This window comes from Trichosurus vulpecula, chromosome 8, assembly GCF_011100635.1.
Source record: "Trichosurus vulpecula isolate mTriVul1 chromosome 8, mTriVul1.pri, whole genome shotgun sequence".
NCBI lineage: Eukaryota > Metazoa > Chordata > Mammalia > Diprotodontia > Phalangeridae > Trichosurus > Trichosurus vulpecula.
Genome location: NC_050580.1, coordinates 42,748,921 through 42,767,244, shown reverse-complemented (window position 1 = coordinate 42,767,244; position 18,324 = coordinate 42,748,921). Strand labels below are relative to the sequence as shown.

At 38.7% G+C, this 18,324-nt stretch overlaps 1 protein-coding gene across 1 annotated transcript; it reads right to left on the bottom strand.

Annotated features, from left to right (window-relative positions):
* Positions 1–15,751: 15,751 nt before the first annotated feature.
* LOC118828034 (beta-microseminoprotein E1-like) lies at positions 15,752–17,090 on the bottom strand. Its single transcript, XM_036734421.1, has 3 exons — positions 16,991–17,090; positions 16,010–16,115; positions 15,752–15,881 (listed from the first exon to the last, which is right to left on the bottom strand). Exons 1-3 carry the CDS (start codon positions 17,088–17,090, stop codon positions 15,752–15,754), a joined length of 336 nt encoding a protein of 111 aa, XP_036590316.1.
* Between the last annotated feature and the right edge of the window lie 1,234 nt (positions 17,091–18,324).

Sequence of the window (18,324 nt, the reverse complement as noted above, 5' to 3'; positions counted from 1 at the left end):
TTTCAAATAGCCAAATCAGTAATGGAAAGATACATAACAAGTAAAAGGTGGCTGTAGCATATTTACCAATGATAATGATGCCAAAGAATGAGTGATTTTCAGGAGAATCAACTCCCAAGATTGGACAGTTAACTTAAGTTGAGGTGTTGGCCTAGTAGAGCATAGATTATGGGCCATAAAAGTGGCATTCATTCAAGAGAAATATGAGGAGGAAGTTATGAGGAGAGGATATTATTGGGAAATTATATGACAAGATTGGGAGTGTCCAGCCCAGCAATATGAGTGAATATACAATCATTAATTCAGTACTTACCATATGCTAGACATTGAGCGAGGTGCTGAGGATACAAATACAAAATTGAGAAATATGTTGAAAGAGTTTACCTTCTAAGGAAGGGATAATCATATATAAGGAAGTAGGGGACCGGTTGAGAGAGTTTTGGTCTGGGAAGTCATAGGGCAGTCAGTGGTGACAGTGCTTTCCTAGAAGCAGTAGGAGATATGTTTTTAAAACTATTCCTAGGGCAAGAGCAAGAGGCAGAAAGCAGGGTCAGGGAGGGTGAGCATACCCAACAGGAGGGCAGATGGCAAGATGACCACTCTACCTAGGCCTTGGTCTCCTGGTGGATGTCTGGACAAGACGTGGAAGCTGATCTAAGTTGGGTAGAGAGAATGGGTTAGGCGAGTTTTCACTCACTCATCTAGCAAACAGGATAGCTCATCTCTTGGGTGGAATGCTACTATGGCTAAAGGGCTATAAAATTGTGCAGACCCAAAACCCCAGCTACTAGATCTGTATCTGAAAGAGATTTTTAAAAAGATAGAGAAAAGGGCCTATTTGTATTAAAATATTTATAGCAGGTCTTTTTGTGCTGGCTAAACCATGATTATCCATTGACCAAACAATTACACTACTGGGTCTGTACATGATTGTGATGGAATATTACTGTGCCTTAAGAAATGAAGAGCAGGATGCTCTCAGAAGCCATGGAAAGGCTTACATGAACTGATGCAAAGTGAAATGAGCAGAACCAGGAGAACACTGCATACAGTAACAGCAAAACTGTATGATGAACTACTATGAATAATTTAGCTTTTTTCAGCATACAATGATCCAAGAAAATTCTGTAGCAGTTATGATGAAAAGTGCTGTCCCTCTCCAGAGAAATAACTGGTAGAGCTTGAATACAGACAAAAGACACTTTTTCTTTATTTTTCTTGGCTTTGGTCTTGTTTTCTTTCACAAAACGACTTACATGGAAATATGTTTTGCATGACTACACGTGTGTAACCTATGTCAAGTTGCTTGAAGGGAAAGGAGTGAATTTGGAACTCAAAATTTTAAAAAAAGAATGTTAAAATTGTTTTTACGTATATTTGGGGAAAAATAAAATATTAAAAACATTAAATGAAACCATAAGTAATATGTAATTAATAAGTAATAATATATTAATAATAATTAATAATATAATAATACATTATAGGATATGAAAATATATTAAATACATCAATTAAAATAAGTAATATAAATAATATTAAATCTTATTAATGATAAGAAATAATAAAACAAGAAATTAAATATATTTATTAAAATATTTAAAAAAATTAAATAAAAAAGAAACAGAATGACTTGTCTCCAGGGAACACTTTGAGTTTTGATGAAGTATCACCTCCATGGCATTCCTTGAATTTTGTCTTACATGTCAACAGAAACACTAAGCTGAAGATTCTGATTGGTTGTCCCTTATATCATGGTAGTGTTGCCTTTAAATAATAAATTTTTAGAGCTAGAAGAAATCTCAGAAGCTACTAGTCCAACTGCCTCATTTTACATATGAGGAAACTGGGGCCCAGGAGGCTTAAATGACTTGTCTATGGTCATATAGCATTTATTAAGCCCTTACTATGTGTCAGGTACAGGGACTGGGCATACAAATACAAGCAAAAAGAAAGACAGTCTTGGCTCTTAGGGAGCTTACATTCTATTGTGGGAGGGTAGACAACACACGAAAAGCATTAAGGGCGCGGGGAAGAGAAAGTACCTACTCTTGGGCATGGTGGAGTGCAAAGTCCAGAGAGTCAGGAGGGATGCTCAGAGAGGAATGAAAGAATGAACATGTTTGCCAGGACATTTTCCTTAAAATGGAGACTAGAGGAAAGAGACACAGGGCAAAAGCTATCTCCCAGAGTGTCAAGGCTGCTGGGGTGTGGTGAATTCTAGGGTGAGAAGAGCAGTAGGTTATGGTGGAGAAAGAATCCTGGAGAGCCTGGAGTGGAGGAATGAAGAAGTGAAAGCCTATTATTGATTCTACCCCCTCTCATTTTACAAATAAGAAAACTGAGGTTCACTGATGTTAAGTGACTTGCTTTGAGTGACACTATGAAGTATCTTAGACTAATGAGTGATGGAGGCAAGATTGGAACTCAGGTCTTCCTGACTCAATCGCCATCACTTTAAAACTATGCCAATGCTACAATTGGTGAAACTCAAGAAATCTATGTATCTGTCAGGTATGAGCCTCATATAAAATTCCTTTAAACAGTTTGTGTAAGGCCACATCTGTTCCTTACATCTGTGCTTTTTATTCATTGTACTGTAAGTTTGAACCCATTCATTCTAGGGACCTTGTGGGGGTGCAAAGGGAGAGTGTACTCATGCATTGGTGGTGGAGTGTTTGATTAAGGACTGTTAGTACTAGATCTTTCTATGAACAATTATTTGATTTAAACTGTCACTTATGAAGTTCAAAATGCTACAAACAGTGGAATGCAAATGAACTGATAGACCACAGATGCCCTGTAGCTATCATTAGCTCAGTCAATGTTTTGGTTGAAACAGGTCCTCTTGGTCCACTCTTCTGAGGCCCAAGTCTCTGTCTAGCTCATCCTCAGAACGGCTTGTGTCTCTCCTGCTGTTTTCTCTGAGAGACTGTATTTCTCTGCAAATGCCTTTTGCCATCTCTCCCTGCACAAATGTTCTTTTCCTCTTCTTTTTAATGGCCAAACTGTCCGCATACAAAAGAGGTAGTTCCTTGTAATTCCTTCTCTCCCTATGCCTTTTGGCCCTTCATCTTGTACTTAACCCCTACCAGGACCTACAATCTCTCTACCCTTCAATACTTTCACAAGCCTTCATACCTAAATAGGCAACATCCTTCCTCCTTCCCAGTTTTAACTTCTTTGTGAACCAGTTCAACCCTTTGCTTTATTCTTTTTTTTAATTAAGATTTTTTATTTTTAGTTTACAGCACTCAGTTCTGCATATTTTTGAGTTCTGGATTTTCTTCCCCTCCTTTCCCTCCCCCCTCACCTCCTCCCCACAAGACAGCATGGAATCAGAGATGTCTTCTACATATACCTTCGCATTAAACTTATTTACACAATAGTCAAGATGTAAAGAAGAATTATGACCAATAGAATGAATCATAAGAAAGAAGAAACAAAACTAAAAAAGAGAGAATAAAAGAAAAAAAAGGAGAGCAAATAGTTTCCCTCAATGTGGATTCAGGCTCCATAGTTTTTTCTCTGGATGTAGATAGCCCCTTCCATCATGAGCCCTATGGAGTTGTGTTTGAACCTTGTATTGCTGAGAAGTGCAAAGTCTATTGAAATTAGTCATCGCAGAATCAAGATATCTGTGGTTGTGTACAATGTTCTCCTGGTTCTGCTCCTTTCTTTCCGCATCATATCATGTGGGTCTTTCTAGGTTATGATGAAGTCCATATCTTCCCCTTTTCTTATAGCACCCTTTGCTTTATTCTTGAATCCTTTGCCTCTTTTTTCTATTATAAATACCTTGCCAGACCTCAGCCTGGATTACTCCCATCATCTAACACCTTTGCTGCTATTCATGTGCTACTGAACAGAACTGATGGAAATCACAATATCATGCTGATTAGGCCCCATACCAATTTGTTATTTACTGTTAACTGAGCCATCAGAGTAGCAGGGCAATCCTTCTAACCTTTCTTCCCTCATTCTGTATCCTACTTCTTTGAGTCTGTTCCAGCCTCCCACAGCACTCCTTACCCCTACCCTAATAGCTGAATACTTCACCTTAGGGTTCAAAAAAATATTGAGTTCATACTTCAAGACCTCCATCTCCTCCCTTTCTCCTTTTTTCTTTCCCCCACATCCTCTCTGATGGGATCCTCCATCTGTTTTTTCACTCTAGTCTCTGATGAAGGCAGGAATGAAAAGCCAATGCCCTGCCATAGCCAACCTCTCTGTATGCACCCTTGATCCCATACTTTATTCTAAAATACATTGGCCCCCACAATTGCCCTCCGTCTCTGATCTTCAGTACCTCTTTCCTTGCTCCCTACAAACACACTTATATTTACCCCATTATCAAAAATCTCTACAATTGATACTACCTTTCCTATTAGCTGTCATCCTGTATCTCTCCTTTTCTGCTAAATTCCTTGAAAAATCATGTGTACTTGGAGTGGCGGAGCCAAGATGGTGGCTGGAAAGCAGGGACTTGCATGAGCTCTCTGCCAGGTCCCTCCAAAAACGTATAAAAAATGCCTCTGAACAAAAACTGCAGAACCCACAAAATAGCAGAGGGAAGCAGGGATCCAGCCCAGGACAGCCTGGATGGTCTCTGGGTAAGGTCTATCATGCACAGAGCTGGGAGCAGAACAGAGCAGAGCTGGGAGCAGAACAGAGCAGAGCCCAGCGTGGGTGGCGGGAGGACCAACCAGACTAGGAGCCGGGTGGAACAGGCCCTAGTGCCCTGAATCAGTGAGCTGTGGCAGTTACCAGACTTCTCAACCCACAAACACCAAAGACAACCGAGAAGGTTAGTGGGAAAAGCTGCTGGGGACAGAGTGAAAGGAGTACACAGTTCGGCCACCACCCCAGGGGCAGCGCAGGTGGTGCAGCTACAGAACTACAGCTGCAGTTGCTTCAGGCCTCAGGCCCACATGGTGGGAGGAATTAAGTGGTCGATCAGAGTAGGAGTGCAGAGCCTGCTTAATATCTAAGTCAGGTCCAGGTTGGTGGTTCTTGGGGGAGGAGGAGTGCTGGTGTGGCAGAGCTGGCTGTATAGAAAACAACAGCTCATCCCCTCAAGCTTGGAACAAAGTACTTTTTACTGTACAAACAGTCATACCCCAACAAAAAACCCAAGGGTCAAGTAAGTTGACTGGAAACATGGCCAGGCAGCGAAATCGAACTCAGGTTCAGTCTCAGACTTTGGAATCTTTCTTTGGTGACGAAGATGACCGAAACACACAACCAGAAGAAGTCAACAAACTCAAAGAGCCTACATCAAAAGCCTCCAAGAAAAACATGAACTGGTCCAAGCCATGGAAGACCTCAAAAAGGATTTGGAAAAGCAAGTTAGAGAAGTAGAGGAAAAATTGGGAAGGGAAATGAGAATGATGCAAGAAAACCATGAAAAACAAGTCAATGACTTGCTAAAGGAGACCCCAAAACACACCGAATAAAACAACACCTTAAAAATAGACTAACTCAAAAGGCAAAAGAGCTCCAAAAAAGCCAATGAGGAGAAGAATGCCTTGAAAGGCAGAGTTAGCCAAATGGAAAAGGAGGTCCAAAAGACCACTGAAGAAAATGCTACCTTAAAAATTGGATTTGAGCAAGTCAAAGCTAGTGACTTGATGAGAAATCAAGATATTATACAACAGAACCAAAGGAATGAAACAGTGGAAGACAATGTGAAATATTTCATTGGAAAAACCACCAACCTGGGAAATAGATCAAGGAGAGATAATTTAAAAATTATTGGACTACCTGAAAGCCATGATCAAAAAAAGAGCCTAGACATCATCTTTCAAGAAATTATCAAGAAGTACTGCCCTGATATTCTAGAACCAGAGGGCAAAATAGAAATTGAAAGAATCCCCAGATCGCCTCCTCAAAAAGATCCCAAAAAGAAAACTCCTAGGAATATTGTTGCCAAATTCCAGAGCTCCTAGATCAAGGACAAAATACTGCAAGCAGCCAGAAAGAAACAATTTGAGTATTGTGGAAATACAATCAGGATAACACAAGATCTAGCAGTTTCTACATTAAGGGATCAAAGGGTTTGGAATACGATATTCCAGACATCAATGGAGCTAGGATTAAAACCAAGAATCACCTACCTAGCAAAACTGAGTGAAACGCTCCAAGGCAGAATATGGATTTTCAATAAAATAGAGTACTTTCCAGCTTTCTCAGTGAAAAGATCACAGCTGAATAGAAAATTTGACTTTCAAACACAAGAATCAAGAGAAGCATGAAAAGGTAAACAAGAAAGAGAAATCACAAGGGACTTACTAAAGTTGAACTGTTTTGTTTACATTCCTACATGGAAAGATGACGTGTATAATTCATGAACCCTCAGTATTAGGGTAGCTGAAGGGAATATGCATATATATATGTATATATATATATATAATATGTGTATGTATATATATATGCATATGTGTGTATATGTTTGTATATATTAGACAGAAGGCACAGGGTGAGTTAAATATGAAGGGATGATATCTAAAAAATAGGATCAAATTAAGGGATGAGAGAGGAATACACTGAGAGAGGGAGAAAGGGAGAGATAGAATGGGGTAAATTATCTTGCATAAAAGTGGCAGGAAAAAGCAGTTCTGTAGGAAGGGAAGAGGGGGCAGGTGAGGGAGAATGAGTGAATCTTGCTCTCATTGGATTTGACCTGAGGAGGGAATACCATACACACTCAATTGCGTATCTTACCCCACTTGAAAGAAGGAGGAAGAAGATAAAAATGAGGGATGATTGAAGGCAGGGCAGATAGGGGGAGGAAGTAATCAAAAATAAACACTTTGGAAAAGGGACAGGGTCAAGGGAGAAAACTGGATAAAGTGGGATAGGTTAGGAAGGATCAAAATATAGTCTTTGACAACATGAGTATTGTGGAAGGATTTTATATAATGATATGCATGTGGCCTATGTTGAATTGTTTGCCTTCTTAGGGAGGGTAGGTGGAGAGGGAAGAGGGGAGAGAATTTGGAACTCAAAGTTTTAAAAACAGTGGTTAAAAACAAAAAAAATAAAAGTTTTTGCACGCAACTAGGAAATAAGATACACAGGCAATGGGGTGTAGAAATTTATCTTGCCTTACAAGAAAGGAAGGGAAAAGGGGATGTCAGGGGAGTGAGGTGACAGAAAGGAGGGCTGACTGGGGAATAGGGCAACCAGAATATATGCCATCTTGGTGTGGGCGGGAGGGTAGAAATTCAAACTCTTGTGAAAATCAATGCTGAAACTAAATATATTAAATAAATTAAACAAATAAATTAAAAAAGAGAAATCATCTGTACTCAGTGTCTCAATTTTCTGTTTGGTCACTCTGTTATAAACCCTCTGCAGTCTGGCTTCTGACTTCATCAGTCAGCTGATGATGTTCTTTCTAAAGGTATCAATGACCTCTTAATTGCCAAATCTTCTGTGCCTTTTATCGGTCTTTCTTTACCTCTCTGTAGCTTTTGAAATGTTGACCACCTTCAACTTTGTACTCTCTCCATTCTGGGTTTTTGTAACACTCTCCTGGTTCTTCTCATTACTGTCTGAATACTTCTCCTTTGCTGTAGCTTCATCCTTCTCATATCCTAACTGTTGATGTCTTTCCAGGCTGAGTCTAGCAACCTTTTCTGTCTCCTCTCTATATAGTTTTGTTGGGTGATCCCATCTTCACCAATAGGTCCAGTTATCATCTCTATGCAGATGATTTCCATATCTAGGTATCTAGCCCTACTTTCACTTCTGAACTCCAGTCCCATATCTCCAACCACCTATTGGACATTTCAGACTGACATCTCTCAGTCAAACATGTCCAATAAAGTCATTATTGTCTTTCCCCCAAACTCTCCCCTCTTCTGAAGTTCCTTATTTCTTTCCAGGGCACCACCATCACCCTTAGTCTCCCAGGTACTCAAGCTTAAGGGTTGAACCCAACCTCATTCTCACTCACACCACATTTCTGATCAGTTTTCAAACATGGTAATTTTCACCTTCCCAAAATCTCTCATACATGTATCCTTCTCTCCAATCATAGAACTGCCCTTATCTCCTCTTTTCTTGACTAGTACAATGGCTTTCTAGTTGGTATCCTTGGCCCAAGTCTCTTCCATTCTAATTCATCTTCTGTTAAGATGCCAAAATGATTTTTCCTAAACATGCAGATTCAACTCCAGTGGCTTCTATTCCTCCAGGAGCAAATAGAAGGTCCTCTTTGGCACATTTGAAGCTCTTCACAACATGAACTTTTCCTAACTTTCCAGTCTTCTAATACTTTTTCCCATCCATGCACTCTATGGTTCAGGTAGATCATCTTATTTGCTGGTCCCTGGTGTATGATACTCTCTTGTCGCCGTGCCTTTACACTGGTTGTCCCACATGCCTGTAATTCTCACCTCCACCTCTGAATGTCTTGACTTCTTTCAAGGCTCTGTTCAAGCACTGCTTTGTATAGATTTCCAGTCTTCATAATCACCTGAGCCTTCTCTTCTAAGGTTACTTTCCTTCTACTTTCTATCCTGTATGTACTTACATATTATACATACACACAAATATATTATGTATCTATACATATTCACATATGTAATCTTTTTAGCATGATCTTTTCAGCCATGTTATCAGATGCTTTCAATGAGGATGAACATGGCATCAAGGTCAGCTACCACACTGATATTAAATTCTTTAATTTGAAAAGGCTACAGGGCAAGACCAAAGTGGAGGGAGTTGAGTGATAAATCATTATATCCATATGTATATTTATATATTGGATATATACTATACTATAATGTAATATAATATAATATAATATAATGTAATGTAACATAATATATAATATAATATACTACAAAGTAACACAACATAACACAACATAGTACAACATAATACAACATAACACAGTATAACATATTATACTATAATATACCATATATATATATATATATGTGTATATATATATATATATATATATATATATATATATATATATATACATATATATAATCCTCCACACTGCAGTCTAGGCCTTGCATGAACCTCTGGACTCTCCTACTTGGAGATGCGATAAGCCTTGCATAACAAACCTCTGGACTCTCTTACTTGGACATATGCAAAGAATGACCAGCCTTCAGACTCTCCAGCTTGGAGACATGATGAACCTTGAACAAAGGATAGTAAACATTCTTGAGGTTAAACATTTGGGGAAACTGCTGTTCTGTGAGCCTAGCCAGCCCTCAAGAATGATATCTCAGAAGACCCCATTGCGAGGGTTCACTCCCCTCTCAATGGGAACGTCTGGAGTAGTTGGCAGTAAGTTTTCTTTGTTCAAGGCCCTATCTAAGTCTCCATGTGGGTGAGTCACATTGGAATCTCACCCATGGAGAGGACACTCTGCCTGTGACTTCCCCATTCGGGACCCTGATTGAGCTGTACCCCGGGATTCCCCAGCTTTGAAGGATCAGGTGCTGGTGTTTCCCGGATTGGTGATGTATTAATGTATTGCTTTCTGTGTCTTTGTCGCTTTTGGTGTGATTAGCTGTGTTATTAGGAACTGTTAGTTGTTGTTGTTGTCAATCCAATGTAATATTCCCTCTGTCTTTTAATAAAAGTATTATTCCATTGGGAGTGTGTCATACTGAAGGTGTGAATCTGAACCTCACTTAACTTATTTGTACAGGCGTGTTGGTGCATGATTTTCTGTTTGCAGATAATTGTGCACTCAATGCAGCCTCTGAATCTGAGATGCAACAAAGTATGCATTAATTCTTTGCTACTTGTGCTAATTTTGGCTTAACAATGAACACCATGAAAACACAGGAGCTCCATTAGCCACCACCACACCATCCACAGGTAGAACCAGCGGTTATAGCAAATGGAGAAGTTTTGAATGCTAGGGAGAAGTTCACTTACTTTGGTCATGTACTTTCCAGGCATGTACACATTGATAATGAGGGTGATGCACACATTGTCAGAGCTATCTGTGTTTGGGAGGCTCTGAAGGCAAGTATGGGAGAGAAGAGGTATTAGACTGACTAACAGACTGAAGGTCTACAGAGCCGTTGTGCTGACCTCATTGCTGTATGCTTGTGAAACCTGGACAGTATATACATGACATGCCAGGAAACTGAATTGCTTCCATTTCAATTGTCTTAGGAAGATTCTGAAGATCACCTGGCAGGAGAAGTTATCAGACACTGAAGTCCTTTGTCCAGATGAACCACCAAGCATTCAAACTCTACTGCAGAGAACACAACTCTGATGGGCCAGCCACATTGTTTGAATGCAAAATGTATGCTTGCCAAAAAGACTATTTATGGAACACTCACCCAGTGCAAGCATTCACATGGTGGTCAGAAGAAGCAATAGAAAGACACTCTCAAGGTCTCTTTAAAGGACTTTGGAATTGCTTGTGGACATGGGAGACAGTGCCATAGGGCTGGTCAGCATGGCATGTCCATATCAGAGAAAGTTTTGTGTTCTGTGAGCAAAGCAGAATTGAAATACCTGGAAAGAAATATATGATATGCAAATTTAGAGAATCTACCCCAAATAACCATTTGGGCTATTTGTGCCTAACTTGTGGTAAAGCATTCAGAGCTCATACTGGTCTGATCAGCCAGTCAAACACACTCCAACTTGACTCTAGCATAGGCATGTCATTTTGTTCCTCTTTGGGAATGAAGGATCACAACCAACCAACCAATTATATAATCTATCTATCAATCTATCTATCTATCTATCTATCTATCTATCTATCTATCTATCTATCTATCTATCTGCCTTCCTGTCTATCTTTCTGTCTACATATAATCATCTCCCCCATTAGTATGTAAGCTCTTTAAGAACCATTTTGTGTGTAATGGAGGGTTTTTGCCGTTAAGTACATGTACTTCAGAATGTGCTTGAATTTGCGTATCGGGTATTTTTGCAGAATGTGGACAGATATTCCCTGTTTCTGTTTCTTTTATGGTTAATCTTTCCTGATTTTAGGTGTATTATTAATAGCCTAAGATGGGAATGCTGAGGCCACCAATGAGAACAGAAGGTTCATCAGAGCCATCATAAATTTCTCCCCTAGAGCTGGAGTCAGTAGTAGAGTCAGCCGGCATGTCAATGGCCTACAACAGAAGCAACTGAAGATGACGGTGGAAAGATAGTGCAGGAAGTCCATGCTGCTTCAGCGATCATTACCCCTGATAAAAAAGAGTGGTATTGTCTGTGGATTCTACATAGATACTGAATTTTAGAATGCAGCAGAAACCTGAACTTAGGAGGAAGCTTGTGAGGACTCCATGAACTGGGCCAAAAGTCAGTAGGTGCCCCTTGATCTCATCTTCCCTATGTGTGTGCTTCTTATTTGTATTTTAAGTTTGAGCTTCTTCTCCCTAGAGACTTTATTTGGGTGCAAGAGGGAACTGTGTCTCTGGATTGGTGGTATAACGTTTTATTTTTATTTTTTGAATTTTAATACTTTTATTTTTTCAATTCTATGTAAAAATAATTGTTAACTTTTGTTTTTTAGGATTTTGATTTCCAAATTCTCTCATCCCCTCCCTCCCCTCCCACATCATTGAGAACACAAGTAATTGGATGAAGGTTATATATGTGATTTCATGCACAATACATTTCCATATTATTCATTTTGTGAAAAAAAACACATACAAAAACCACCCAGAAAAAGAAAGTTAAAAAAACTCCAGTGTCCTGTCTTCCTTCAAATCCTGTCAGTTCTTCTCTGCAGGTGGATAGCATTTTTTAATCATCAGTCCTTCAGAATTGTTTTGGATCACCATTCTGGAGGGGAATTTGGAACTATGTCAGAAGTGCTATAAAACTGTGTATACCCTTTGATCTACAGTACCACTACTAGGTCTGTATCAGAGATAGAGTGAATGGAAAAAAAATGAATTTTTTGCATGTATTCTTTGAAGGTACCTATTCATACAAAAATATTTATAACAGCTCTTTTTGTGGTGGCAAAGAACTGTAAATTGAAGGGATGCAGATCAATTGGTAATGGCTGAACAAGTTGTAGTATATGATTATAATGGAATATTATTGTAGTATAAGAAATGATGAGCAGGCTGCTTTCAGAAAACCCTGAAAAGGCTAACATGAACTGATGAAAAGTGAAGTGAGCAGAAACAGGAGAACATTGTACACAATAACAGCAAGACTGTACAATGAATAACTGTAAATAATAGCTATTCTCAGTAATACAATGATCCAAGACAATCCCAAAGGACTCATGAAGAAAAATGCTATCTGCCCTCAGAGAAAGAATTGATAGAGTCCAAAGAAAGATCAAAGCATACTCTCTCTCTCTCTCTCTCTCTCTCTCTCTCTCTCCTCTCACCTATCTCTTCCCCTCTGTCTCTCATTTCTTCCTTCCTTCCTCCCTCCCTCCCTTCCTCCTTCCCTCTCTTCCTTCCTTCCTCCCTCCCTCCCTTCCTCCGTTCCTCCCTTCCTTCATTCGTTCGTTCGTTCCTTCCTTCTTTTTCTTCCACAACATGACTAATATGGGAATATGCTTTACATGATTGCACTCATATAGCCTATGTCAATTGTTCACCATCTGAGGGAGGCAGATGGATAAAATGTGGAACTTAAAACTTAAAAACAATGAATGTTAAAACTGTTTTAAATAAAATTGGGGAAAAAGAAAGTATTACAAAATGAATTGTCTTGGATCTTTGCTGGGAACAGCTAAGTCTTTCACAGTTGATTATTATACAACATTACTATTATTGTGTACAATGTTCTATGTTAGTGATATAGCACAATAGCATTCCATCACAATCATACATCATGACTTCTTTGGTCATTCTCTAATTGATGGGCATCCCCTCAATTTCCAATTCTTTGACCCCTCAAACAGAACTGCTATAAATATTTTTGTATATATAGGTCCTTTTATTTTTCCTTTTTTGGATCTCTTTGAGATAACGACCTAGTAGTGTTGTTGCTGGGTTAAACGGTATGCATAATTTTATAACCCTTTGGGCATAGTTCCAAATTGTTCTCCAGAATGGTTCAATCATTTCAGAACTCTACCAATAATACATTAGTGTCCCAATTTTCCCACATTCCTTCAAGCACTTGTCATTTTCTTTTTGTGTCCTATAAGCTTAATTGCTATGTGTGAGGTGGTACCTCAGAGTTTTTTAATCTGCATGTCTCTAATTAATAATGATTTAAAGCATTTTTTCATATGACTAAAGATCACTTTGATTTCTTTATTCCAAAACTGTCAGTTTATGTCCTTTGACCATTTATCCATTGGGGAATGACTCATATTAATAAGAATTGACTCAGTTCTCTATATATTTGAGACATAAAGTCTTTACCAGAGACACTTGCTATTAAAATTTCCCCACAGTTTTCTGCTTTCCTTCTAATCTTGTTGCATTTGTTTGAGCAAAACTTTTAAAATTTAATATAATAAAAATCTTATTCATATTCTATAATAATGTCTTTTGTTTGGTAATAAATTCTTTTCTTAATAGATCTGACAGGTAAAATATTGTACTCTCTCCTAATTTTCTCATGGTATCACCCTTTATGTCCAAACCCATTTCAACCTTATCTTGGTATATGGTGTGCGGTAGTAATCTATACCTAGTTTCTAGTACACTGTTTTCCGTTTTTCCCAACAGTTTTTGTAGAATAGTGAGTTCTTGTCCAGAAAGTCTGGATCTTTGTATTTATCAAATAAAAGATTCTATGGTTGTTTCCTACTGTGAATTGTGTACGTAATCTATTGTACACATCCACCACTCTTTTTCTTAGCCTGTGCCAGATTGTTGTGATGGTTGTTGCTTTGTAATACAGGTTGATATCTGGTACAGCTAGGCCACTTTCCATCACATTATTTTCATTAATTCCCTTGATATTCTTGAACTTTTGTTCTTCCAGATGAATTACTTTTCTAGCACTATACAATATTTTTTTTGGGAAAGCCCTGAATGAGTATATTAATTTGGCTAGAATTTTCATTTTTGTTGTATCAGCTTCACCTAATCAGGCACAATTGATATTCTTCCAGTTATTTAGGTCTGACTTTATTTGTGTAAAAAGTGTTTTTTTTTAGTTGTGTTCATATAGTTCCTGGGTTTTTCTTGGCAGGTGTACCCCCGAGCATTTGTTATTGTCTGCAGTTATTTTAAATGGAATTTCTCTTTCTATTTCTTATTGCTGAATTTGCTGATAATACATAGGATTGCTGATGATTTATGTGGGTTTATTTTGTATCCTGCAACTTTGCTAAATTTAATTATTTCTCTTAGTTTTGGAGTTGATTCTCCATGATTCTCCAAGTATGCCATCAAAGCATCTGCAAAGAGTGATGGTTTTGTTTCCTCAATGCCCATTCTAATTCCTTCAATTTCTTGTTCTTGCCTTACTGCTATAGCTAAAATTTCTAGTACAATACTGAAAAGTAGTTGTAATAACAGGCACCCTTGCTTCCCCCCTGATCTTGTTGTGAGGGCTACTAGGTTATCCTCTTTGTAGATAATAGTTGCTGTTAGTTTTAGGGGAATATTACTGAATATTCAATGAATAATAATGAATAAATGAAATACTGGTAGAATGTTTTATTAACAATTCTTGTTACTCTAGCTTCTCAGTAAATGCCCTTTCTATAAGCTGATAGTCCTACTGGTTGATTGATATGAGAGGACACCCTACATAGGGACTCATGAAGAACAACAGAAACTACAACCCTTTAGATAACCCTAGAAACCTGAGGGAAGAAGTAAGGTTCTTTACTCTGGTATCAAACCTGTCAGTGCCGAGTGAGTTTGAAGAATGAGCTCCAGAAGGAATACTAGTGGTATTTTTGCCTTTCCTTCTAGTACCTGACAGTAGTGGGCCCATAGTCAGAGTTTAATACATGCTTGTTGATTGATTGAAAGTAAGTGCGTAAGAAATTGTTTTGATTGATTGATTACTTAAAGAAGATTTGAACTCAAGTTCTCTGAATCTAAATATATCACTATTTATATAGTATCACACCATCTTGGTGGGAATCTTATAGAAACTTTCCCAGCTTCAGGGCTGCCCTAGGCTTAAAGTGGAAGGGGCGATACACTCTCATTCAGTTATAGTTCACAGATATCTGTCATTCTCACTATCTGCCTGAGCAACTTCCCTTTTCTCTCCAACATATATATATATATATATATATATATATATATATATATATATATATATACTTGTTGTATTTTATGATACAGCTCAACTGAGAGTCATCATCACTGGTGAATATGCCACCTTGCACCCATCAGGTATCTTTGTATTATTCCTTGGTTTATTTGAAATCTTGATTCTTCCAGGATTGAGGTCTCAGGATTCTCACATTTATATTCGGGAGGTGAGTAGAAGCAAAAAAGCATAGAGTGTTTGAGTCCCAAAGTGTATGTCCTAGGAGTGGCCCCATAGAAAGACCCCACTTCTCTCCTGAATTTGGACATTGTTTCTTTAAAAAGAAAGGAACAGATCCATTTCATGCTATAGGACAATGTATTTTCTTTGGGCATTCATCATCAGCTGGTGTCACTTTGTGATTTGAATCAATGTACCTAAGACTTCACAATGGTTTTAATAGAATGAAGATCCAAGGTTATACCCACATGGTTCCCAGCCCCCGATGCTCTCAATTCCAAGGAAATGGCCAATGCTTCAAGTGTGGACAAGTTGCATTGGGATGCAATGACTTTGGCAGTAAGATCAGGAGGAGGAGGTGGAGTTGTTAACCTATGTACCGTGTGACTTTACAGGGTACGGTGGGTTTGACTTTCTGTACAACAGTGAATGTACAGGTCCGCTTGTTGAATATTTCCTTGCAGTTAACTTTGTCATAGCCGTTAGGTCTTGTCACCCTGTTGGTGGAAGAAAATTGGGTAAAGATTAGGGTGGTCCTTGGAAAATGATGAATAATTTGTTAAGACACCAGCTGGGAAATTCTGTCATTTTACATCTGTCTATTTAGGACCAGTCCCCAACCTACATGCTGCAGCAACTTAATCCAACTCTTGAACTACAGGAACAGCGCACACAATTAGATTCCCATTGAGTGTCAAAGTCGTGCATTACACCATCAGAATCCATGCAACCTAAGACAGAACACACGGCAAATCTTATGTTAAGTTGCAATTGATGCCTCTAGAAAAGATTTTACCATGTCCTTAAAGCCACCTTGAATGGTACCACACTAAACCATCCTAACAATGGAAAATCTGGGCCAGTTTTAAAGACCTTCAAAGGAGGTTCTACCATTTCCTTTGTCAACCTCCTCTAATGCTTCCCAACTGATTCAGTTAAGAACAGCCCTTAAGTCATTTCCCAGGCCTTCCCAGTGACAACTGGAAACATCTAGTATAGTCATTTGCAAAAATGTTAGCAGATCAGCAGTAGCACACAAGATCCATGAAGGCAAGGCCTTTTTTTAGGGATTCTTTTCTTTCCATTTTAATTTTCTTTCCATGATTGATTTTACCATCGTAGGTGTAATCTTTGGCACACAGTAGATGTTTAACAGATATTTGATGAATTGAGTGACTAAGTAGATAAGTGCTTGAGGCACAGAGAGGGCTATTGCTTTGCTCAGCATCACAATGCTAGCCAAGTGTCAGAAGTTGGATTTAAACCCAGATATTCCAAACTTCCATCCTAGCTTTCTAAACACCAACACATGCTGCCCTTAGAAACATATCATATGTAGAAAATAAATACTGCCCCTTAGTTGTGTGATGGAAGAAAGAGGATGGGGGAAAGACCTGACATTTTTTTAGACAGCTGACTGTTTTCTCCACCTCAGACACATCTTTAGATTAAGTCCACTTTTCCCACCTTTTGCCCAGTATTCCTATCCCATGGGTCTAGGTCAAATGGAAATGGATAGGCCATTCAAGCTTGCCCCGGTCACTTTTCCTGCTAAACAAATCCTCCTATCTCTAGAGAGAGGAAATAGTTCTAAACAAAGATTTACCTTCTAATGTACTCCCTGGAGTGATCACCAAGGGCTTAAATGTGCACTGAGCATCACAAAATGTCACAGAGGTAGCCAAAGCAAGGAGAACACCCAGCATGGTATTCTATTAAAGAAAGAAAGAGATAAAAAGTAAATGCGGTTGTAGAGGGAAACTGGGTAGAGTTTTTTCTTTAAAGTTTGATACCTGCTCTCCCATTTTATTCCACAGTCAATACTCAGTATACAGTAACTTCCTGGTAATGGACCCATCCTTTGTAACAACAAAGTCTACCAGGGTGCATGATGAATACAGCCCTGGAAATCGAGTCAGGAAGGCTTTAATTCAATCTGGCCTAAGACACTAATTCAGACACTTAGCCTGTCTGCCTCAGTTTCCTCATCTGTAAAATGAGGATAGCCTCCTAGAGTTATTGTGAGGACCAAATGGGAGAATATTGGAAAAGTGCTATTATTTCAAAAAACAGTCAAGCAAAACCAACCAACACAGTTAAACAATTATGCCTCATAGGATCACAGGATCATAGATTTAGAGCCATAAAGGAACTTAGAGGTCATTGAGTCTAGCATCCTCCTTTTACAGATGAGGAAATAGGCCTTGATGAGACTTTAATAAGACTCTGGCTTGTTCAGAGTGATGGTTCAAGCCTTTTTCATACTGACTCCAAATATACACTGCACCACTGTATATTTTAGCTTCTGCCTCCATATTCATCCACTATTCTGACAACAGGAGACAAATACTGTGTGGCCCTGAGCAAGTCACATTTTGCTTTTGCTTGCCTCAGTTTCCTGCATTATAAAATGGAAAGGATAGCAGCTACTTCCCCAGGGGGTTGTGAGGATCAAATGAGATAATAATTAGAAAGCCCTTATCACAGTGCCTGGCACATAGGAGATGCAGTATAAACGCTAGCTATTCTCACTGCATATTAACATATTACTTGCATAATAACATGTTAATGCTGTTCTTAGTGTTAATAAATACATTTTGTCTGCTATCCTTTGGGAGCAAAATTGGTCATTGCATTTCATCTCAGTTCAGAGGACTTTTAGGGGTTCTTTCTATTTCCATTACTATACTAATTCGGTACATAATTTTCCTGGGCTTGATTTCTTCATTCTGCATCTGTCGATTCCAGTCTTTCCGCATTTCTCTTATTTCTTCATATTTGTCATTTCTTGAAGGACCATAATGTTCCATTCTATTCATATGCCACCATTTGTTAAGCCAGAACCAAGACCCTGAATTCTCATACCTGGAAAAATGTATTTGGGAGGGAAAGGGGTTTTGGAGAAAAGTGGGGAAATTGACAGGTTGGTGACATTGGCAC